The following is a 22,865-nucleotide window of genomic DNA, read 5'->3' as shown; positions in this document are numbered from 1 at the left end:
CCAGCGGCTGGTTTGCCGGCGTGAGTCCTGTTCCCGGCTCCAGAGGGGAGTGTGTTCTAGGACCTGCAGCCCTCCTGCCCCTGTCCCCTCCCCTGCTGTTATCCCCACCAGCTCCTGCCTATCCCTTCCCCAGCCTACTCCTGGCTTGTCCAACTGCTGTCCTTCCTGCCAGCTCCTGCCCAGGTCTCCCCAGGCCCCTGGCAACCCACCCTGGCTCCTGCCCCCCACCCTCTTATCCCCATCCCCTCTCCTCACCCCTCTCCCTTTGAGTCAAGCTGCTTCGGCCTTCTCCCCCATGTTGCCTGGGCCCAGCAGGGGAGCTCTAAGCACACAGGAGGGACAAGCTCCCTGCTCTCAGTCCGGGCTCAGTGCCACAGTGATCCCCAGCAGCAGGGACCAGCAATTCCCAGGAAAGTCCAGCTCAGCCCCTGCAGCCTCGGACTGGAGCATGCTCAGCGCAGACAGAACCTGCAGACTTTAGCTGCCAAACTAACACGTCTCTACTGCGCATGTGCGAAGTGCAACTTTTCAGAGGCTTCTAACTTGGCCAAACTGGGATAAATTTTCGTGGGAGAAGCCAAGGTGCACGTCTGGCACCAGACGACTCCTGCCAAGTTCCAAGTCCCTGCCTAAAGCACCAGGGCGCGAGAGCTTCTCAACCACAGCTATAAGAATTTGGTTTTTTAACATGGGCAAAACATATTGTCCCCTAATCTCGTCCTCCCAAATGGCTGAACCACTTCAACAGAAACAGAGGCAGCCACAGCCAGGAAGGGAAACGTCGATCACAGCCTGGCAAAGTGAAAAGCAGCTGAGAACGGAGGCTTCTGCAAGAACACATGAGGCAGCCGATACTGCAAGGGGTGCTTCCCACACCACAGCCCTTAGCTGGCTCCTACCACCCTTGACATGTCTTTATCCTCACAACACGGCCAGAGGAGGGGGCTGGGGGAGGGCAGTGCCATTACCCCACTGTACAGGGGAGGGAGGGACAGAGAGACCAAGGCCCAGCTGCTCACGGGTGCTGAGTGACTGTGCTCCCCCTGAACTCAATGGGAGTTAGGCACCTAAACAGCTGTGAGGATCTGGGCCTAGGTGATGTCCCAGGTCACATGGGGGGTCCGTGGAAGTGCTGTGACTGGAACCCAGGTCTCATAGGCTAACCCCCGAAGCACTGCCCCACCCGCTCTCTCCATGGTGCACGGCCTCTCAGCTGGGGACCAGTTTCCCTTGCAGGCTGGCTGTTGTGCTTCGCACTTGCTGCACCAGCCGCCCTACGGCGAACACAGACAGCGGAAAAGCTGTTTTTCTTTAATGGAGCGTTTCATCTGCTGCCACTGGCGTGGTGCAGGTCACCTGAGGTGCGAGTGGGGAGAGAGAGGGGAGCCTGCTGGCAGGTCTCACGAGTGTCCCCGTCCTCCCGCAAGTGAAAAGGCATCTCAGAGGAGAACACGCTTGGGCCAGACCCCAGAACAGGCCAGGGTCCCTCCGACCGAGCTGACGGCGCCGAGCTTGCTGAGTTAGTGCTGAATCCGATCGCTCTTTGCCACACTTCTGGAGTGGTTTGTCCTTCAGAGGAGCTGTCCCTGGCACCGGGGAGACAGCCCGTGGCTCCCCCAGCGAGCGCCACCTGGATTGCTCTCCTTTCCCAGCTCCTGGGAGGAGAACCATTCGTGACCCATTGCGGGTCTGCTGGGTGCTGAGTCCCGATGGCTGAGCTGCAAGTTCCAGCCAGGCAGTGCGTTCCTGGGGTTTCTGCTCAATGCGGCACGGTCAGACAGGGAACAATCCCCTTTTCCTGCGCTGGAAACGCCGCAGTAGCCACTGGACGACGAAGGGCCAGGCGAGGAGGAACAGCAGGGTGCGAGCAGAGACCTCCAGCGGCCAGCGGGACGGCTTCTGCAGAGACGAACAAGCACAGGGAGGTGCGGAGGGGTTAGCAACCCTGAGGGCTCCTGGGTGCTGGGCCTAGGGGCTTGGAGAGGGGCCCCTGCTGCTGCTGCACTTTGGTTCTCGGCTCTATTAGTGTCTCTAGCTCAGTAACCCCGGACCCCCTCCCCAAGAGACAGCGTCACCATCTCCCTTTGGGAGAGCCTGAGACACAGCGTTAGGGCCCAGTTTTTTGTGCATAGTCACCATAGTTACTAGCGAGCGTCTCACACGACTCCCTCCGGAGGGGGGGCATATGGGGAGGCATCACCCCATCTCACAGAGGCAAAACACAGCAGACACCAAGGGCAGGTCTGAAGGCCCCTTGCTCACCCAGGGCCGTCACTCACTAGGAGGAAGGGGCCCAGCCAGGGCTCGGACCCCAACAGAGACCCCAGACCCCATGTGGAGCCTGTGGCCAAGCTGCGAAGAGACGCCTGGTTTCCCGAGTCCCAGGCCACTGCTTCTGCTGCCCAGCTGAGGACCTGCCTTTAGACATCCGGGGCAGGTTTGCTGAAGTGGCCAGTGCCCCAGGCAGCAGCTGCATGCAGAACCCCACTGGCCCGTGTCTGGGATCAGCGCAGAGCATGGCTGAGCTGAACCCACGGTGGCTTTGGGTGGACGAGGGTCTGGCTCCTAGACTCTGCTCTGCCAGCTGCTGGGGCTAGTCGACTCATCACTCCAGGCTGCACAAGCCCAGTAGGCAGCTGCAGCTGGAGGCTAAGCCTAGGTGTCTCTCCCCACTTCTTCCTTCTGGAGTCCTTGTCCTTCTCCGTGCCCAGGGACAGCACCTCCCAGGCCCTCTGCCCCCGCCAGGCCCTTCCTCCCCTGCTGCACCACTCCCCAGGATCCGGCTGTAATCCATCCGTGGCGAGGGTGGCCCAGCCGCACTGCACGTGTGACTGGGAGATGAAGGAACTGCCGGGAAACCGGGGCAGCAGCTCGCAGCTGGGCCTGCAGAGCAATGCGTCTTGGAGCACAGCCGTACCTGCGTACCGAGCGCGGCCAGTGGGGGGCGAGGGCCGGACCCAGACTCGTGCCTCTGAAAGACAGAAAGAGGCTCAGCTCAGCATAATGGGATCCGCCCCCCAAGCCTAGGGCAATGTCTCCTTGCTCTGCACCCTGGGGCTCACACACCAGCACAACACCCTTCCGCTGTCCCTTTCCCGACGCCCCGCCCCATGGGAAGGGACTTGCTGGGGTCATCCCGTGAGTCAGCGTCAGAGCGGAGTCTCAGCTAAACCCCCACCGGCAGCGCCACGCACATCCCAGGCTCCAGCTGGCGCAGCAGCCTAGGCCCGAGCCTCCCAGCTACTGGCCAGAGCAGAGCCCGTCTACACCAGGGGCCTGACACCAGGAGCTCACCTTGCTGTTGTGAGGCCCTGCGGCCTGATAGCGACCATTACCCCTTCTCCCCCTCCTCCTGATTTTAACCAAGGATGTGTGCGTGCACGGGGGTGTCCGGCCTGGAAAGTGCCCTCTTGTGGCCTCGGCATGGTGAGGGGCACGTACCTGCGCAGTGCTCAGCGTTTCCAGGTGGCTCAGCCTCTTCAAGACGCTCTGCATGTTGTCCTGCAGGGCGCGGATGGTGCCAAGCAGCTGCACATCCAGCTCCGGCCGGAGCCCTGCGCTTGCTGTGTCCCCCTGGTCAGCATCAGGACAGCCCCTGGCTCCCCGGGCAGCCTGCAGCTCTGTGGGGCAGGAAGGACAAGGATGCCAGAGGGACAGATCAGGAGGACGAGATGTCATCCTAGACGGCTGCCCCAGAGTTTGCAATCTAGGGATACTGCAGGCCCAGGCCAGTTACAGCCCAGGAGGGTGCAGCTCGGTGCTATGAGGCTGGGGCTAACCCTGTCAGGTACAAGCCACTTCTCCCAGGGGATTCTGGGGCGGCCGGGCAGTGACCTTCAGCTGGGAGGACATGCCCTGCTGGAGCCCACTCAGATGGGGGATGGTGGCACAGCTCTGTCCAATCACTTCGCCAAAGCACTCATGGTTCTGCTACTGGGGCCAGAGTGCCCCTGCCCCCGGCAGACTGGTGAGACTCCTGGGCCGGGGAGGCAGACCTTCCCCCGGGCAGGAGAGGCGTCAGGAAGGGCTGGGTAAGCACTACCTCAGCGCTAACTCCAGCAGGGGGAAGCACACAGCAGGGTCCATCCGACGCCAGCTATGAGCAAAGTACGCCAGGGACCCAGGTGCCTTGACTCAGCACCTTGCTAGCTCCCGGCATCCGGGCTATTGGTGCTGCATGGCCTGCTGCCCGCTCGATCGGAGAACTGCCCTGCAGAGCTCACCCTGGCAGCACACGCCGGGCGTCAGCCCGTCTACAGAGAGGCATCCTGGTGGCCCGTGTGACTCAGACGGGTGGGTCTCCGGGCTGTGAAGTCAGCTGGGTAGTGGGGGGGGGTCTCAGTCCATGGGGCCAGGTGTCTGTACCACAAGCACTAAACGGCCCCTTGTGGCAGTCTGGTTGGGGAACAAGCTCACCCCAGGGCTGTTCCCTGTGGGTGGCAGGCAGCTGATGGCCCTGCCTCTGTGGGGAACCACAGGAGATCAGGCCCCTGGGCTGTCAGGCCACTGGACAGCTGGAAGGCTGGGCCTGTGGTCAGCCCATGAACTCAGGGCCCGTCTACACGGCAAAGGCTGAGAACAGGCCACCCTTCCCAAGCGGAGACAGCTCAGCAATGCAGGCTCAGCACAGGCTGGCAAGCCAAGTGTGGACCCAGAGCCCCATGGCTAATGAGGCAATAGAGCATCCCCCACCCGCCACCCCGGAGAGCAATGGGAGTGGGTCGGTGCTTTGCTGTGTGTGAACACCTTGGCAATGCTCATCCGGAGTCAGCGTCACTTCTCTTGCAGCGCGGACCCCAAGCTAAACTGCCGGCGGTGCAGGCCCCTCACCCTGCTCCCAGGCCCAGCTTGTCAGCGCTAGGGGAGAAGAGCAGATATCTGGCTTGGCAGCCTGGCCAATGCCTGAACCCACCGCCCTGCAATCCGCGAGAGGCAGCTGCACTGAGCCAGCCGCCCCCGTCTGACCGAGCGTCAGCACGGAGCCCCCAGCGCCATGACCTAGTGTCGCTTTCTGGGCCCCAGCGTGTGCTGTGGGTGCAGGTGGGGAGAAGAGAGTGATGGCGAGTGCGTCCGATGGACACTGCTAGCTCGAGTCAAGCGTGGCTGCAACGAGGCAGAGAGAGATCACATGGCTCGCCCGAGGTCCCGGTGAGTCTGAGAACCCAGGAGTCCTGACTCCCAGTCCTGTGGTCTGTCCTGCTTCTCAGGCTGCACTGTATTCCTCCGCGCTGCAGGCCCCCCAGGCCCGGAGCACTGTCCAGGAAACATTTTTGCAGGAGCCTTGCTGCGGGGTACGTGATGCCCTCTTCACACTGGGGCGGGATGAAGAGAAGGCTTTGCAAAGAGCGCAGACCAGCACCCCTGGTTCCGGCTGGCAGCCCCGGACCCTACCAGCTAACACAGATTGGAGCCGCACCTCACAGCAGTGCCCGGGACCAGAGAGCAGCTCCTTCCATGAAGGCACTGGGCAGGGTAAGGAGCAGGCCACGCCCAGGGGTCACTCTGGACCCATTCAGCCCCAGGGTGGCCTTATCCCAAGAGCTGTTACAAATTAACCTGTCAGGGCCAAGCAGCCTGTAAGCTCCATCCCAGAATGTGAACAGAGGAGGAGATAAGCTGGATTCTGCTTCGAGAGGGCAGGATGCCAGTGCCCGCCCTTCCACGCCTGCGGCACGGCGCTGGCAGGGAGAATCGCCCCCTCTAGAGGTGAGTGGGGCAGACGCGCAAGAAAGCACAGACGGGATCGTATGTTGCCTTGCCGTGGGGCGTCGCTTTCCTCCTCAGCCCATTTCTGGGCTGCTTTACCCAGCCTTGCTGGAGGGGGCAGCTCCGAGGTGGCAATGGGGGCACATGAGCAACGAGGGTATGTAGCCATGGGAACAGCGCCCCAAGGGAGGCAGAGGATTCTCCCTGTCAGGACAGGACAGCTCTTCCTACCATACGTTCTCGCTCCACACGAGTGAGTGGGGAACCCCTGGGGAACCTCAGGCCTGTGCCATGGGGCACCGTGGAGCCTGGGGGGCTTGCTGAGAGAGGACGGATCTGTCCACATGTCCATGGCCAACCTCAGCCCTTTCCCACTGCTGAGCGCAGGCTGTCCCCTGCCGCCCCGAGGCGGGTCTTGGGGATGTGAGGGGCGCTTCATGCTGAGCAGCAAGGGGAGGGGAAGGTGGGTGCTGTGGGGGGGGGGGGCACATGGCTGGGCCTGGGCACAAGTTCGCTTCTCTGTGTCTCAGTTTCCCCAGTGTAAGAGGGATAATGACACTGACCCAGCTCACAGAGGTGCTGCCAGTCTTAACCCATTAATGTCCAAGAATGCGGGGCAGGCGCAGTAATTACAACACGGCATTGCCTGTGTGCAGATGGCTTGTGTCCACTTGTGCTGCCCCAAACCAGACACCTCCTGCGGGGCTGGGCGGCCAAAAGACAAAGGCAGCAGCTTCCCGCCCTCCATGTGCTCAGAAGAGACGTGCCAAGACACTCCTCAGGAACCGTTCCTCAGCTAGGGGAGGCACAGCCCACAGGCCCAGTCTGAGTCCTGGGAGCAGCTCACACAGCTGGCCACCTGCCCTACAGGCCTCCTGAGAGCCAGGGCTCCCGTTGCATGTGGTGCCACGCGGCCTGGGGGGTGCAAACCCCGAACAGCGTGTGCAGAGGCATGAGACCTGCCCAGCTGGCGTTTCTACAGGACCGGGCTGGTCATGTGACAGCGGCCTCCTGAAACGTGACCCAGAGCGTGGTGGGAATCACGCTCGTGAGCTGAGTCTAGTCAGGGCCAGGCTGAGGGGCAGCCACAAGCCAAATGCTTTGGGAAGAGGCGGCTGGGCACAGCCCAGGCACAGGCACCAGCCCCAGCTCTCAGGGAAGCGGGGGGGATACTCAGGGCCTCGTGGGCTCAGGCCATTCAAAAGACTGACCTGGGCCAGCACGTGCCTGAGCTCTGCCCTGATAGGACCACTCGAGGTGGGGGGGGGGGTGTCGGTCTCCGCAGCCCATTCAGGCCCTGGCGGCTCTGCCCACACGGCGTTAGTGTGAGCGACTCACCCCGTCCCTCAGACCCACCAACCCCTTCAGCAGAGGACACAGCGCAGCCAGGGCTGGGCTGGATTCGACCTGGCGACCTGGGGGGAAGGCTCCCTAGCTCCTCGCCAACTGCCTGGCGCAGCTGCTCCCAGGGGGCTGGGACAATGTGCATGGGGGTGGGGAGGGGCTGAGAGTCACTGAACCAAACTGCAAACCCTGCATATGGTGGAAACCATATCAGGCCAGGGGCTGCAGCAGCCCCCCAGTTCCAGCACCTCTGGCTGGTTCCCTCCTTGGCCCCAGCATCTGCTTCCCTGACTCAGCGTCTTTCCCTTCCCTGCTCCGTATCAGCACGGCAACAGTTCAGCCTGCAGCTGAACTACCAGCAAAACCAGAGACAGGCCCGCACGCCTGCCCCACCTCCACCCAGCACCCCACTACCAGCAAACCCAGAGAGGGCCTGCACACCTGGCCCCACCTCCACCCAGCTCCTGCCCAGCACCCCACTACCAGCAAACCCAGAGAGGGGCCTGCACACCCAGCCCCACCTCCACCCAGCACCCTACTACCAGCAAACACAGAGATAGGCCTGCACGCCCGGCCCCATCTCCACCCAGCACCCCACTACCAGCAAACCCAGAGACAAGCCTGCACGCCCACCCCACCTCCACCCAGCTCCCAGACTCCACCCAGCACCCCACTACCAGCAAACCCAGAGACAGGCCTGCACGCCCACCCCACCTCCACCCAGCTCCACCCAGCACCCCACTACCAGCAAACCCAGAGACAGGCCTGCACGCCCACCCCACCTCCACCCAGGTCTGAGGCCCCTCGCTCTGCCCCCCCACACACACCAAAAGGCTGGTGCCACACCCACCTCTCTCTGTGCCAAGGGACCTGGGGCCACCGCTGCTCCACCCAACTGGTTCTCCGCCTTCGCCCAGCTCTCCCTCCCCGCAGGTTTCCGGTGCTCGGGTCAGGGACTCACACGCGACATCGGCACGCAGGCTGGCTGTGTGAGGACTGCTTAGGGAACAGCTCTGCCCCGCCACACGCTGACCAGCCTGCATGAGGGGAAAGAGCAGCAAGAGTTGCAGTGAGACCCCCTATGCTGGAGGAATGCAACAGGGGACGAGGATACTGGGTGCAGTGAGAGGCCAGCTGGTCTAGTGCTTAGAGCAGGGGACTGGGAGTCAGGGCTCCCGGGTTCCCCACTGCATGACCTGGGGTGAGCCGCTCCCCAGCTCTGTGCCCCTTCCCCACCTCACACACAACAGCCACCTACAAATAACAAATTGCCTTTCTGCCCCCTGGCCAACAAGGGTCTCCAAGGGCTTTGATTAAACCTGGCATCATCACCCCCATTTCACAAACAAGAGATGTGACTTAGCCCCAGCTGCAGCAAAGTCAGGAACAGAACCAGGGGTCCCAGCCCAGGCTTCCACCCACCAAACACAAGACTTTCCCTATCATCTTATAGCCCCAACAGAGAACTGATCCTACACAAAGCATCTCACAGCAGCAGCTGCGAAGCGGGACATGCTGGGCTGTACCTGACAGTCTGTGAGCTCAGTGTGAGCCCCCCATCCCAGCCCTGGGATAACCCCTGAATTATCCTGCTGCCCGAAGACTGGGCTGGAAGCAACTAGCAAAAGTCTGAGCAAACCCGGCATGGAGTGCAGTGGGTCCCTTGGCCAATCCGCAGCACAGAGAACCACCCATGAACACCTGGGGTGAGAGTCACTGAGTTTTGATTTGCATGATTCCCACAGCCACACCTCCTCCTAAGACAAGTAAATGAAATCAGACCAAGCTCCAGCCCCAGAGCCATTCCCCTCCCCTCTCCCTGGAGCATCAGTGGCAGCTCTGGGGGGTCCGAGAGCCATACCAGGAAGGAGTTTCCACTGGTTGCTGGGAGTGGGAGCATATGGGCTGGGGCTCTTCTCCCACTGCCCCCAAGCACAGTGCAGGGCCCCGAGGGGCCCTTCTCTCCCTGACTCCACACACGTGACGGGAGCGGGTGGCTCGTGCTCTGCAGCGAGCGAGGCCCCCGCCTGGAGCACAGGGAGGGGAGTACAGCTGTGATCAGGGCTCTGACTGATTCGGGTTTGGGAGGTTCACATGGCGCAGGGTTCCCGGGGACGGCTGTAGAACAGGATTCCAGTGTAGGCGGCCAGACGGCAGCAAGGGATACTGGGTTCACCAGGCAGGGGTAGGGGCCCGAAGGGAAGTCAGACCCCTGCTGAGCAGAGGCAGGCTGGGACAGGGCACTGCAGATCCAGGCCTGGCACAGCAGCCGGTGGGTGTGAAATCGGGGCACCGTGCTGAGTGGAGCAGGGGAATGGCTGTGCGGAAGGGGGGAGGAGCTCTTGGCACAGGACCACGAAGGTGTCTGGACCCGGGCCCCCCGGCGGCTAGCTCCATGAGCAGCGTTACCTGACCAGGCTCTGTCTGCTCCAGGGTGTCGCTGTAGACTTCGCTTTCCGAGTCACTGGTCACTTGGCTGCTCTCAGGGGCTTCATCGGCCTGGCCCAGCCCAGTGCCTGGAACGGGAGATGCACAGCTCAGCAGGGTGGGGGAATGCCTGTGGCTCAGCTGGGGGGACATGGGCGGCTTGGTGGGGGTACACACACAGCTCGGGGGGGGACATGGGCGGCTCAGCAGGGGTAGGGGGACACATGCGGCTTGGGGGGACATGGGCGGCTTGGCGGGGGTACACACACAGCTCGGGGGGGATGCGGGCGGCTCAGCAGGGGTAGGGGGACACATGCGGCTTGGGGAGATGTGGGCGGCTCAGCAGGGGTAGGGGGACACATGCGGCTTGGGGAGATGTGGGCGGCTCAGCAGCGGTAGGGGGACACATACAGCTCGTGGGGGACACATGGGCAGCTTGGCAGGGGTACACACATGGCTCTGGGGGCAGGCGGGTGGCTCGGCAGCGGTGTGGGGACACACGTTGCTCAGCAGGGGTGGGGGGATGTGGGTGGCTCGGCAAGGGTATACATGGCCCTGGGGCGAGGCAGGTGGCTTGGCGGGGGGACACACGCAGCTCAGGGGGACGTGGGCAGCTCAGCAGGGGTGAGGGGACACAAACGGCTCGGGGGGGACGTGGGTGGCTCAGCAGGGGTGGGGGGGACACACTCTCTGGCCAGGCACCAGGAGAGCAGGGGGCTCATAGCAGCAGTACAGTCCTTTGTGACCCAGCGCCACAGGCTGGGGCAGTCACTGGAAGGCCAAAGATCCATGCGCAGGAAGCAACGCCCACCAGGTGCACCTGGGAGGTCTGATCCTTCCCCGAGTGCGGCTCATCTGGGATCTCACTGCCCCTGGCACTCACAAAGCCCTAGAGCTCACCTCATTGCACAGCACTCTCACTGTACAGATGGGGAACTGGGAGAAGGGATGTGCCCAAGGCCATGGAGTCAGTAGCAGAGCCAGGAGTCCACGCTCTCAGTCATGGCCCTGCTGTGCCAACTACATAACACTCTCCCCAGGACACAATGCAGGGCCCTGGCCACCTCAGACACTGATGAGGACAAATGACAAGTCCCCAACATGGCACTCCAGTGGGGGAGATCCCTCACGTGAAGCTTCCTGGATGGGAGAAAGCGCCACTGAATGTGACTTGCAGTCAAGAGAAGCCCCATGTCCCAGGAGTTACAAGTGCCGTACACGGTGTTTATCCAGCGCCACACACAGCCCACATGCCCCACCATGGAATAACCACACACCGGAATCCCTGAAGCCAAAAGAATCATCCCAGCCGAGAATGCAGTCAGCCACCACCTGACCCCTGCTTACCCTCACCACACCCTGGGGAACAGGTCCTGCCTCTGTGCCAGCCACCAACTGACCCTCCTGCCAACCACCACCCCACCCTGGGGTGCAGGCCCTGCCTCTGTGCCAGCCACCACCCGATCCCCGCCCATTTCCACCACACCCTGGGGTGCAGGCCCTGCCCCTGTGCCAACCACCACCCCACCCTGGGGAACAGGTCCTGCCTCTGTGCCAACCTCCACCCCACCCTGTGGTGCAGGCCCTGCCCCTGTGCCAGCCACCACCCAACCCCTGCCCACTTCCACTCTGTGCCAACCACCACCCCACCCTGGGGTGCAGGCCGTGCCTTGTGCCAACTCCCACCCCACCCTGGGGTGCAGGCCCTGCCCCTGTGCCAACCCCCACCCCACACTGGGGTGCAGGCCCTGCCCCTGTGTAAACCCCCACCCCACCCTGGGGTGCAGGCCCTGCCCCTGTGCCAACCCCCACCCTGCACTGGGGTGCAGGCCCTGCCCCTGTGCCAACCCCCACCCTGCACTGGGGTGCAGGCCCTGCCCCTGTGTCAACCCCCACCCCGCCCTGGGGTGCAGGCCCTGCCCCTGTGCCAACCCTCACCCCGCCCTGGGGTGCAGGCCCTGCCCCTGTGCCAACCCCCACCCCGCCCTGGGGACACTGGGTTTGTTCTCCTCCCAGTAAGAAAACCTGAGGAGTGATATAACCCATTCCCACGCTCTTCGCCTTGGGGAGGGGACTGCTAAAGGGGCCCCTCCCGCCTGTGGCTGAACATGCACTAGGCCACCCAGGTCCACACTGACACGGGAAGCCCTCTGAGCAGCCTCCCTCAATTTCCCTATGGGGGTGCTACTGAGAGCGCTTCCCCCATCCTGACAGCTTCACACACTACGCAGGAAGGACCAGACCCCACCCCCCCACCATGGCCCTGGGGGGGGTTGCTCCGCTGGTTCGTTACCCTCGCTGCTAAAAACGCGGTTTCTGTTCAGACATTACTTAGCTTCAGCATCTGCCCCCTGGATCTCATTAGGCCTTTATCTGACCTCAATTACCAAATATTTGTGCCCCTGTAGGTATTTACAAGCCATCGTCAAACTCCCTCTCTGTTACCCTATCTACGGAGCTCCATGAGTCCATCACTGGGAGGGCTGGAGTGTGACAGGACCACGCATGGGTGTGTGGGGAGGAGGTGAGTGTCTTTCCTCTGGGATCTCAGTCACGGGGCAAATCCCAGCCTGGAACGGGTGATTCCAGCTCTATGTGGGTGGCAGACAGGAGGCCTTGGCATGAGGGAGCCTGCGGCACTGGGCAAGGTGACCCCACAGGATGGCTGGCTGCCCTGCTGTGGCCTAGACCCCCCACTTCCAGCAAAGCCTTGGGAGCCACGAGGGGCAGCGCCAGCGAGAGCAGCTTGAGCCAGGATGGCAGCTCTCCCGCCAGGAGCAGTGTGCAGCAGGCCCGGCACAGCAGACACCCTGTCTAGGCTGCCCACAGCCCTGGAGGAGCCTGGCTGCTTGGCCAGGAAGGCCTTGGTCCCGGCTTCGACCAGCGTTTCGATCCTTCCTTGGTTAACGGCCGTGGTGGGATGCAGCATGCATGGGGTTAACACTAGGGCCCCGGGGTCTGCAGAAGTGGCTCACAGAGGTTGCTAGTAGCACCAAGCATCCAATGAGCTCACACAAGGAGTGCGGGCCCCATTCCTCCAAGGGGTGCAGAGCCCCCAGGGCCCAGAAAGAAAGTGGCTTACAGGGGCTCCCCTGGGTCTGTCCTGCATCCCCACCAGTTACGGCAAACAGAGCGACAGACCAGGCTGCTGTGTGCAGAGCAGCGAACTCTCCCTGCACGGCTATTCTCCCCCCCAGAGGAGCCACACTCTGCTCAGGAGGTCACATCGCTGTACCAGGTGCTAGGAACCGAACACAGCAAATGCCTCCGAGACATGAGAACACAAGCAGGGTCTTGCTGCCTGGTGACGGGTGATAACCGTCCTGCCCTCACAGTGCCAGAGCAGACTGCGATGCACTCTCCCCTTGCTGTGCCCGCTCCTGCAGGGCTCACCAGAGGGAAACCTGTCTGTGCCTCCCATCTGCTGGCACAGGGGTGGGGGCACTGATGCAGGGGGAGGGGCTGGTATCACATAGCTGCTTCCCTGACCAGACGCTGTACTCTGCTGTCCATAGGGACGTCCATTCACAAAGTGCCTCTCCCACTCCTTAACGGGCGGATGCTGTCGGCTGAAGAGTCCCATGGTCAGACACCCGTTGCTCTGCAGCTCCGGTGATTGACAGGGAGCGAATCTACAAAGCCAGCTCACCTCACACTGCATGGCCGAGGGTTTCAAACGTGGTTAGTGATGGGGGTGGGGGAGGAAAGCCAGTTTGAGACACCAAGGAGAGGCCTGAGTTCAGCCGGCAGGTTCTCGGCACTGTCTGGAATCAGGCCTGTTTAAGATGCCTTGAGCAGAGCACCCCACACTGAAACATCCTTGAGTCAGCAGCTGCTTGACAACCCTGGAACCAGGCTCTTCGTTCGACTCCTTGCGTGGCTCCGTTGGGCCAAGGGAAATCACGGGAGGCAGTTTTGCCTTGTGTGTCGCCAGAATATGATCCTTCACTCTGAACTCCCACAGAGCACAGGCCAGAGCTCTGCCCCAGAACAAGTCCTGGAGCAGAGCTGTTGGAAAAACAGCCAACCTTGATTTAAAGAGTGCCACTGAGGGCCCGGGGTAAGTGGTATCAGTGCCTCATTGCCCTTGCTGGTAACAATTCACAACCTATTGCCAGATCTGAATTTGTCTGGCTTCTGCTTCCAGCCACGGGATCTTTCTACACCTGCCTCTGCTAAACTGCAGAGCCTATTAGTAAATCATTTGCTCCCCATGTAGGTACTAGACTGGGATCAAGTCACCCTGTAACCTTCTCTTTGTTAAGATCAAGGAGCTTAATCTAGCTGATCACTGTTACGCAGGTTTTCTAAACCTTTAATCACTCTTGTGACTCTTCTCTGAACCCTTCTCAATTTGACTATAACAGGGTTCAAAAACGAATTAGATAAATGCATGGAACATCAGAATGGTGATACTGGGTCAGACCAAAGGTCCATCTAGCCCAGTGTCCTGTCTGCCGACAGTGGCCAATGCCAGATGCCCCTGAGGGAATGAACATAACAGATAATTATCCATTCCCTGTCGCCCCTTCCCAGCTTCTGGCAAACAGAGGCTAGGGACACCATCCCTGCCCATTCTGGCTGATAACCATTGATGGACCTATCATCCAGGAATGTATCTAGTTCTTTTTTGAACCCTGTTATGGTCTTGGCCTTCACAAAATCCTCTGGCAAGGAGTTCCAAAGGTTGACTATGCTTGTGTGAAGAGACCTGAACCTTTTCAAATTCCAGTGTATCTTTTTTGAGATGGGGCAACCAGATCTGCACACTGCATTCAAGATGTGGGCGTACCATGAATTTATATAGAAGCAACATGATATTTTCTGTGTTATTATCTACCAATTTCTTAATGATTCCCAACACTCAACCTGTGGAACTCTTTTCCAGAGGATGTTGTGAAGGCCAAGACTATAACAGGGGTCAAAAAAGAACTAGATACGTTCCTGGAGGATAGGTCCATTGATGGTTATTAGCCAGGATGGGCAGGGATGGTGTCTCTAGCCTCAGTTTGCCAGAAGTTGGGAATGGGCGACAGGGGATGGATCACTTGATGATTCCCCGTTCTGTTCATTCCCTTTGGGGCACCTGGCATTGGCCACTGTTGGAAGACAGGATACTGGGCTAGATGGACCTTTGGTCTGACCCAATATGGCCGTTCTGATGTTCTTATAGCAGTTCTGTAGAATTCAAACAGGAAGCCCTATCTGTGGTGGCAACCCTACCAAACAGCAGCATTTTGAACTGAGCTCATCCATTTTAAACCTAGAGCTGCGACAGGACAAACTTTCAGACTAGTTTTTACAAATCTTCATCCTGATTTAAATCAATGACTTAAAACAAACCAAGTGATTTAAATCAGGAGCTAAGCGGCTGCCTCCTCTCACTCTGTACGAAGCCTGAGTCAACAGCCTCCCCATAGGTCTCTAATTAACAAAGCTGTCCCATTCCTAGTCAGAGGCCACATGTGCAGGTTTCCAGGAGCGCGCCACGCTGTCACGAATGGAGACCCCCTGAGGTGGGCAATGGCTGGTAGCTTAGGCTCTGCATTCACGTTCTGGGGACAACAGAGCACATTTCTATCACCCACAGGCTCCAAAGAGGATCCAGCACTTCCATGAGGACAAGACCACTGAGTTCTCCTAGATACAGGCCCTCATGCTGCAGGGCCTAAGCCAGTCACTCAGTGCCGACTCTGTGGGTGCTCCAGGGCTGTTCTTCAGAGGGAACTCCCCTGTGACGAAGTGGGACTGTTCTTAATGTTTCCTCCGAATACTGTGTGGGCGCCTCAGTTTCTGGCCGACACTTTGTCTCCTGGCAACTAATGGCCCAGGCCCTTCCCCCCTGCAAGGGGATGTTAAAGGTGTGGGAGAACAAAGAGGTCAGATGACCTCCTGGCTCGGGAAAAGAACTCAGCAGAGAAGGAGGGGCTGGAGGGGGTTTCAGTTGGGAGCTGGCTGGGGATGGAAAGTGAGGGCAGACGGGGGTGTCTGGCTCGCTAAGCCCCAGAATGGACCCGGCTGAGGGATCCCGTTCTCAATACCTACAAGTTCTGTTTTAGACCGTGTTCCTGTCATCTAATAAACCTCTGTTTCACTGGCTGGCTGAGAGTCACCTCTGACTGCAAAGTGGGGGTGCAGGACCCTGTGGCTTCCCCAGGACTCCGCTGGGGAGGGCTCGCTGTGGGAAGCGCACGGCGGGGCATATGCTGAATGCTCCAAGGTCAGACCGAGGAGGTGAAGCCATGTGAGCTTCTTGCCCTGAAGACAGTCTGCCCCAAGGGAGAGGAGGCTCCCCAAAGTCCTGACTGGCTTTGTGGGGAGCAGTTCCAGAGCATCGCCCAGGGACTCCGTGACACCCCCACTGCCACACCAAGCCTGGCTCGCAGTTCCAAGGCCAGCCCCATAGCAGGACTCTTGTTTTCAACGCTACTCTCCTGCTGCTCCATGGGGAACCTTCCCCTCACAATTTCACGGCTCAATCAGCAACGTGCTCCAAGTGCAAAAGGGACCCTGCTCCAAGTGCAAAAGGCAGATCTCTGCTCAGATACCTGCTCCGCCAGCAGCCACGGCCAGAGCCACTGTCTGCATGGCAGAGCAGGAGTTTGCCCTCAGACCAAAGCAGCTTGTGGCAGCTCGAGTGACTCTGATATGAACACTCCCAGCGAGGAAGCGCAAGCTGATGATTTAAAGGTCAGAGGGGATGTCTCCACTAACACTGGGATCCCAGATTTAACCACCCAACCCCAGCTAGGCTGAAGCTCCCCGGCTGCAGGCTGTCAGACACGCTACACAGTCAGTGTCCTGCCCTGGGGGGCGGGGCATAGGAAGGAGGCAAAGCCTAGTCAGGACACCATTGCATCCCTGCAGCCCAGCCTGGCCCTCCTTCCACTCTGTAGAGGAGGGTCTGAGGCGCTCACATACAATCACTCGTCTCAGGAACATGGAGATAAACTGGGCACAAGTTCTAGTCAGGAGCAAGCCCAGGGCCAGCCCCTCCAGGACCCTGTAATCTCATTCTCTACTCTCCCCCCTTCACAGCACTCGGTGGGGTGGCGAGGGGCTCGGCCTCTGCTGCACAAATCCACACTGGGCAATGCCAGCTTGCTGGATGCAGTTGGGCCGAGGCTGCACTGCCCTCGAGGGCACGCCATCCGAGAGTCCAGGTTGACAGGAAGAGGAAGGATGGCTCAGTGGTCAGAGGAGCAGGCTGGGACTCAGGAATCCAAGTTTAATTCCCTTCGTCACAGACTCCCTCTGTGACCCTCAGCAAGTCACTTATCCTTTCTGTGCCTCGGATTCGCACATGTGCAATGGGGATTGTGAGGCGCTCAGATACTAGTGATGAGGGCCGGATCAGTCCCTGCGATGGATGGCCAGGGAGCTGGAAGGGATGGGCCCTTCCTTATGGGCTAAGGCATGCAGGAACCAGCAGAAGGAAGTATCATTTCATGGATGGGGGAAACTGAGGCACAGAGAGGTGAAGCAGCTTGTCCAAGACCTTGCAGCAAGGCAGTTGCAGAGCCGAGACTAGAACCCAGGAGTCCTGGCTCCCAGGCTGCTGCTCTGCCCATTTCAGCCCAGCCCAGCTCAGCCGCCCTCCCAACGCCCCAGGCTTACCAGCCTTCTTCTTGAAGAAGGACTCGGGGGGCCGGGGCATGTCATGTATCACCTCATAGAGAGGCCTGAAGAACCCAAACACGTCCTCAGACATCTCGCCCGCCGGAATCGTGTCAATGACCTGCAAAGAACCCCAACAGATTGTATGTAGCCAAGTCGGAAGATGAAGGATCCCGCGCTGAGGCAATGATCATTAAAACCCGGGGTCAGAGCACAGTGTCTGGGACAGGGAGGGACTGACATTGCTGCCTATGGCAAGTTGGCTGTGGCAAGTAGGCTCTGAAAGCTTCCCCCCGACAGTTCTGCCAGGGCACTTCTGCTCTTCCCGGCCTGGGGCCCTTCCCCAGAGCTGCCAGCGCCTTTCCCTCCCCACCTTCTGACGACTCTGAATCCAGGCCCTCCTCAGCCAGAGCCCCTCAGCTGTGCCAGCGTGTGCCACATGGCCTGCACTCCACCAGGGACGATGCCGAGGGCACTGCTTCCAGGGTGTCCCAAGGCACACGGGGAGCGAGTGGAGCAGCCCCAGGAGCTGCACGCAGCAGGGAAACAAGGAACTCTGTACCTTCTGGGCTACCTTCTTCATCTCCGAGATATACGCTGCCATGGCCTCCTCTTTGGACATCTTCCCCAACCTGTTCCATGCGTCCCTGCCAACCAGAAGGTCTCATGACTGATGCCCCATGAACAAGGCTGCACTGCAGGCCACAGCACTCACGCCAAACAGTTACTGTTTCAGCCTTACCACTTATACCGGCCGATAGGATCCCAGAATCCAGGCCGGGGGATCTCACAGCTGCCCACTGTCGCCTGCTTGTAGTAGCTGTAGAACCGTAGCATCACCTCATAGGGGGGGCAGTAGGACCCTAGAACATACGCAAAGCCATCAGAGCAAGAGCAGAGGGACTGCGGCCCCTTCCCCACCACGGCCACTCACGGCCTGTTACACGCATCCTGACGCTGGGGCTCTGCCCACTAGCCCAGCACTCACCCCATCTTGCTGGAGCTCTGCCCTTTGGAGAGACATGGCGCTGAGGTGACCATTTGGTCATTGAAGGACCCATGAGTCAGGGCATTAACCACGATCCTGGCCCAATTCCCGCTCAGTTACATTCTGCTACCCGAAAATACCCCTTGCAGTTTTAGCTGGAAAGTTGAGAGGATGTGTAGTGCTGCTGTGCACTGTTAAAAAGCAGCTGCGTTCCACCCCAGAGGTAGCTGTGTTTCAGTGGCAGGCGAAACTGTGTTTGTGTTTTGGGGCGGGAAGCCCCATATACCATAAGGTGCTATTAATATAGGGAGAGAAACAAGGAGGGCAGACGTCAGGTACATAAAGCTGCACAAAGTGGCTCGGTCACGATGTCCTTTCTCCTCTTAAGCGCAAGCTGAAATTTCACATGGCCTAAAGCATCAGAGCCAAGATTTTCCAGCATGGGGGTGGGGTGGCCCGAAAAATAAATAAATACATAAATAAATGCCTGGTCTTCACAGCTGCTAAGCACGTGCAGCTCCTTACTGAAGTCTATGGGAAGTGCAAGGGCTCGGCACCTCTGGAGATCAGGCCCATAGGAACTGCCAGAACAGAACAGATTAAAGGCCCATCCACTCCAGTATCCTGCCTCCAGGAGCAGCCAATGCAGGATGCTCCAGGAAAAGGAGTCCCTCTGCTCCATGCACGCACCTAACTGTACAATACCCTACAATGGAGAGATTCCTTCCTGACAGCCCACCGGTGATGAGTGTGTGGCTTGAAGCATGAGAATTAACAACCTTTTGTTCTTATCCTCCCTGATGTAATTGTCAGTGGAATTCTGATTTGCCAGGACAGGACACCAAAGCATGGCTACAGTCAGAAACCCAACTATGAAGTGGTACCTTGTCAACATCACAGTTTAACTGATAAAAACCCACTTTTTCCACCCTTTCACTAGAGCCAGCGCTGCAGAACCAGGCTATCTGGGAATTAAGCTGTGTTCTGCCAAGCGCTAGCTAGCATCCGCCCCAGCACCGAGAGTCTGAGCACAGAAATGCTACAAGCTGAGCTTGCGTGTGTGCTTACAGCAAGTGGGAAGTGTGGCTGAGAGTCCTGGGGACTGATTCGCCCCGGGCAGCAGCAGCAGCACAGTGTCCTTCACTCAGCCTGCCTCTGCCCTGTCTGGGAGCCAGTTCTGATGGCAGAAGATGGAGAGTTCAGTGGCCTTCCAGTCCTCGGCCTTTCTACTGAGACTGCTGATGAGAGAACCAGTCCATGCCCATGGTGAGGGTGTTTTGTGACGTGACACATGGTGGAGAATGAGACAGTCCATTAGTTCCCATCTAGTCTGTCTCCTGGGGGCCGGTACAGGCCTGTCCATACTGGACACTTAGTCAGGCTTTTGGCAGTTCCAAGGGACCAAGTTTCAGCCTCGCCTACATGGAGACCCATCCCAACATCCAGCCGGAAAAGCCCGCGCTAGGCCATCTGCGGTGCATGCTGGACTCACCGTTTTTAGGCAGGCCCTGAATGACTCTAATAGCAGCCTGGAATTGCTTCTGGTAGTCTGGCTCCATGGGCTCCATCCCCATCCACTCGCAGGCCCTGAGAGAGAAGCACGACCCCACCATGTTAGCCGGGGGGGGCCTGTCAGAGGCACTCCCAGCTGTGGCAGAGCCACTGGGCTAGATTGTGGCCTTCCCCAGGGCTCTGGGGCATGTGGGGCTCAGGCACATGGCCCAGGACTTCGTACTGGTCTGCTAATTTGCCCTGGGCTCACAGCCCTGCCAGGCAGGAACCTCTCAATTCACCAGTCCCCGCCTGTCCTCAGCACCATCCAGCAGGGACCCTCCGGGGTGACAGGGCAGCTGGGTCTCCTCCGCCCGCAGGAGCTGCTCTGTACCAGCACACTGGGCTTGGGAGGCGCTGGCCCGGGGCAGGAGCTGCTGGGTGGATCCACAGCCCTGTCTCTAGCACCCAGCTCCTACTCTAAGCACTCCCACACCAGACCCGACCTGTGGCCCAACCACCTTCCCCCGCAGTGCCCTGCTCTAGGGTCCCCTCCCTAGTGCCCCCGGCATGGACTCTGCTGCCCCCTGCCCAAATTCCCCCATAGCCCATGGCCCCCAGCCGAGATTCCCTTCAGCCTAGCCCAGCTCGGACCCCCTTAGCTCACACCCTGGATCCCCCCCCAGCCCAGCCCGGATCCCCTTCGCTCACATCCTGGATCCCCCCAGCCCAGATCCCCCCCAGCCCAGCCCAGCCCAGCCCAGATCCCCTTAGCTCACATTCCAGATCCCCCCAGCCCAGATCCCCCCCAACCCAGCCCTGGACCTCCTTCCCTCGCATCCTGGATCTCCCCCAGCCCAGTTCAGATCCCCTTGGCTCGGACCCCGGATCCCCACCAGCCCAGCCCCCTTAGCTCGGACCCCGGATGCCTCCCAGCCCAGATCCCCTTAGCTCAGACCCCGGATCCCCCTCAGCCCAGATCCTCACCAGCCCAGCCCTGGACCCCCTTCGCTTGCATCCTGGATCCCCCCCAGCCCAGCCCAGATCCCCTTAGCTCGGACCCCGGATCCCCCCAGCCCAGATCCCCCTCCAGCCCAGCCTGGATCCCCTTAGCTCGGACCCCGGATCCCCCCCAGCCCAGCTCAGCCCCCCTTAGCTCGGACCCTGGATCCCCCCCAGCCCAGCCCAGATCCCCTTAGCTCAGACCCCAGATCCCCCCCCCGCCCAGATCCTCACCAGCCCAGCCCTGGATCCCCTTCCCTCGCATCCTGGATCTCCCCCAGCCCAGATCCCCTTAGCTCGGACCCTGGATCCCCCAGAGCCCAGCCCCCCTTAGCTCACACCCCGGATCCCCTTAGCTCGGATTCCAGATCCTCCCCCAGCCCAGATCCCCCCAGCCTGGATCCCCTTAGCTCGGACCCCAGATCCCCCCCAGCCCAGCCCCCCTTAGCTCACACCCCGGATCCCCCCCAGCCCAGCCCGGATCCCCTTAGCTCGGACCCTGGATCCCCCAGAGCCCAGCCCCCCTTAGCTCACACCCCGGATCCCCTTAGCTCGGATCCCAGATCCTTCCCCCAGCCCAGATCCCCCCAGCCTGGATCCCCTTAGCTCGGACCCCAGATCCCCCCCAGCCCAGCCCCCCTTAGCTCACACCCCGGATTCCCTTAGCTCGGACCCCGGATCCCCTTAGCTCGGACCCTGGATCCCCCAGAGCCCAGCCCCCCTTAGCTCACACCCCGGATCCCCTTAGCTCGGACCCCGGATCCCCTTAGCTCGGACCCGGCTGCCCCGCCGCTCCGAACAGCTGACCCACCCCGACCCCCCCTTTCCGGGCCGGGGATGTGCATGGGGAGCGGAGACTAGGGAACCCTCCCAACCAATAGCGACATGCCTTTCATTCTCTCGTCACACTTCGACCAATTAGCATCAAGCTTTAAAAATTATGCAAATAAGCGCCTCCGCGGCGCAGCGTGCTGTTACGTCCGCTACAGTATTTAAGACAGGCCGAGTCAAGCTGCCAGGCTGGTGTAACAGCGCCCCCTGCAGGGGGCGGGATGACCGGCGGACGCCGAACCTTGGGCAGTAGCGCCTCCTGGAGGAGCGTGTTAGACATCGGGTTTATTGGGTGAAGCTGGGAAGGAGGCTGATTTATTACATGGGTTGGAGAGGAGAGATGCCAGTGTGGGCGGCAGGGGCCTGTGCAGAACAGTGCCCCTATGGCTAGGAGTGTGGCATTTGTTTTCATGGCCCCCTGTTAGTACACCAGTGTTTGGTGCCTAGGCAGCAGCGCAGGGCAGAGTTAAGGACGTGCTCGCTATACAGGCAGCGTGGACAAGGCCAAAGGAGAGATTGCAGAGTGTGGGAAATGCTCCTGGCACTTCAAAGACAAAGGGCAGGTCCCTGGTATTGGAAGTTTACAATCTAGATCAGATTGAACACAGTGAAGGGCTGCGGCAGAGGGACGGAGCAAGTGGTGGGAGAACGGTTACGGAGTCACCCCAGTGAGTGATCAGGGGATGTGCTGTGCTCTGAGGGGGTTATGTTCTAAGGCTGTAATTTGAGGTCCTGGCTCTTTGACAAAGTCTCAATGGTGAAGCCCTGACTAGGGAAGGAATCTTGGGCTCATTGGTCCAGAGAAAGTGTGTGTGGGAGGGAGACATCTCCCCACCGGGCTGCTATTTACTAGCACGGACTGAACCAAAAGAGTAGCGTCTCCCTGTGTGGCATGAGTCCTGCGTTCGCTTCTGTGAGTCATAGGCAGGCTGAGCAGCTGGTCTGAAATGTCCTTAGGGAGATAATCCCTAACCCAAGGAGGCCTACTGTGGCCAAGGCCTTAGCTGCATCATAAGAGTGACAATCCAAGAATTTACACCTGGGCAGAACTGTCACTTCCTCTGCCTGCCACGCCACAGTTTGCATTTCCACAGCACCTGCTAAAACAGCATCTAGATGCATTGTCACGTCAAATGCCAGCCCATCACAATGCACCATCACCAAACAAGGCCACCTTGTCGCCCCTCCAAAAGTCCTAGAAATATCAGGATGGGTGGTGCATACTGCACAGATCTTTTGAGGTGCTGCCCAGGGCCTTCTGCTGCAGTAGGGCGCCTGGGGGTGCTGGATGCTAGCAGTGCTGGCTTTGAGATGAGATGTAACATGCAGATCCCAGGGCCTGTTGTGAAGCGGGGGCAGTGACCCAGGCTTTCGAGCCAATTGTCAGAGCATATTAAATGGTCTTGCAGTTAAAGCACAGGGCTGGGCACCAAGCCGGACGCCCCGTCACCCTGCGCCT

The 22,865-nt window shown here is 60.0% G+C and overlaps 1 protein-coding gene across 5 annotated transcripts; it reads right to left on the bottom strand.

Moving 5' to 3' along the window:
- Nucleotides 1–1,297: 1,297 nt before the first annotated feature.
- On the bottom strand, nucleotides 1,298–21,404 carry ACBD4 (acyl-CoA binding domain containing 4). Of its 5 annotated transcripts, none has more exons than XM_030541474.1 (10): nucleotides 21,387–21,404; nucleotides 19,575–19,669; nucleotides 17,837–17,957; nucleotides 17,657–17,741; nucleotides 17,095–17,215; nucleotides 9,460–9,566; nucleotides 7,901–8,087; nucleotides 3,442–3,620; nucleotides 2,918–2,971; nucleotides 1,298–1,899 (listed from the first exon to the last, which is right to left on the bottom strand). In XM_030541474.1, exons 2-10 carry the CDS (start codon nucleotides 19,654–19,656, stop codon nucleotides 1,774–1,776), a joined length of 1,062 nt encoding a protein of 353 aa, XP_030397334.1. In that variant the 5' UTR covers nucleotides 19,657–19,669; nucleotides 21,387–21,404; the 3' UTR covers nucleotides 1,298–1,773. The 5 variants fall into 5 exon arrangements, with proteins under 5 accessions (XP_030397334.1, XP_030397333.1, XP_030397332.1 ...); XM_030541473.1 differs by having other exon boundaries at nucleotides 21,353–21,391; XM_030541472.1 differs by lacking the exon at nucleotides 21,387–21,404 and adding an exon at nucleotides 19,818–20,234.
- Nucleotides 21,405–22,865: the final 1,461 nt, after the last annotated feature.

The sequence above is a fragment of the Gopherus evgoodei genome, chromosome 23 (genome assembly GCF_007399415.2).
Source record: "Gopherus evgoodei ecotype Sinaloan lineage chromosome 23, rGopEvg1_v1.p, whole genome shotgun sequence".
Classification (NCBI taxonomy): Eukaryota; Metazoa; Chordata; order Testudines; family Testudinidae; genus Gopherus; species Gopherus evgoodei.
Note: the sequence above shows the minus strand (reverse complement) of the source record. Positions and strands in the feature narration are given on the sequence as shown.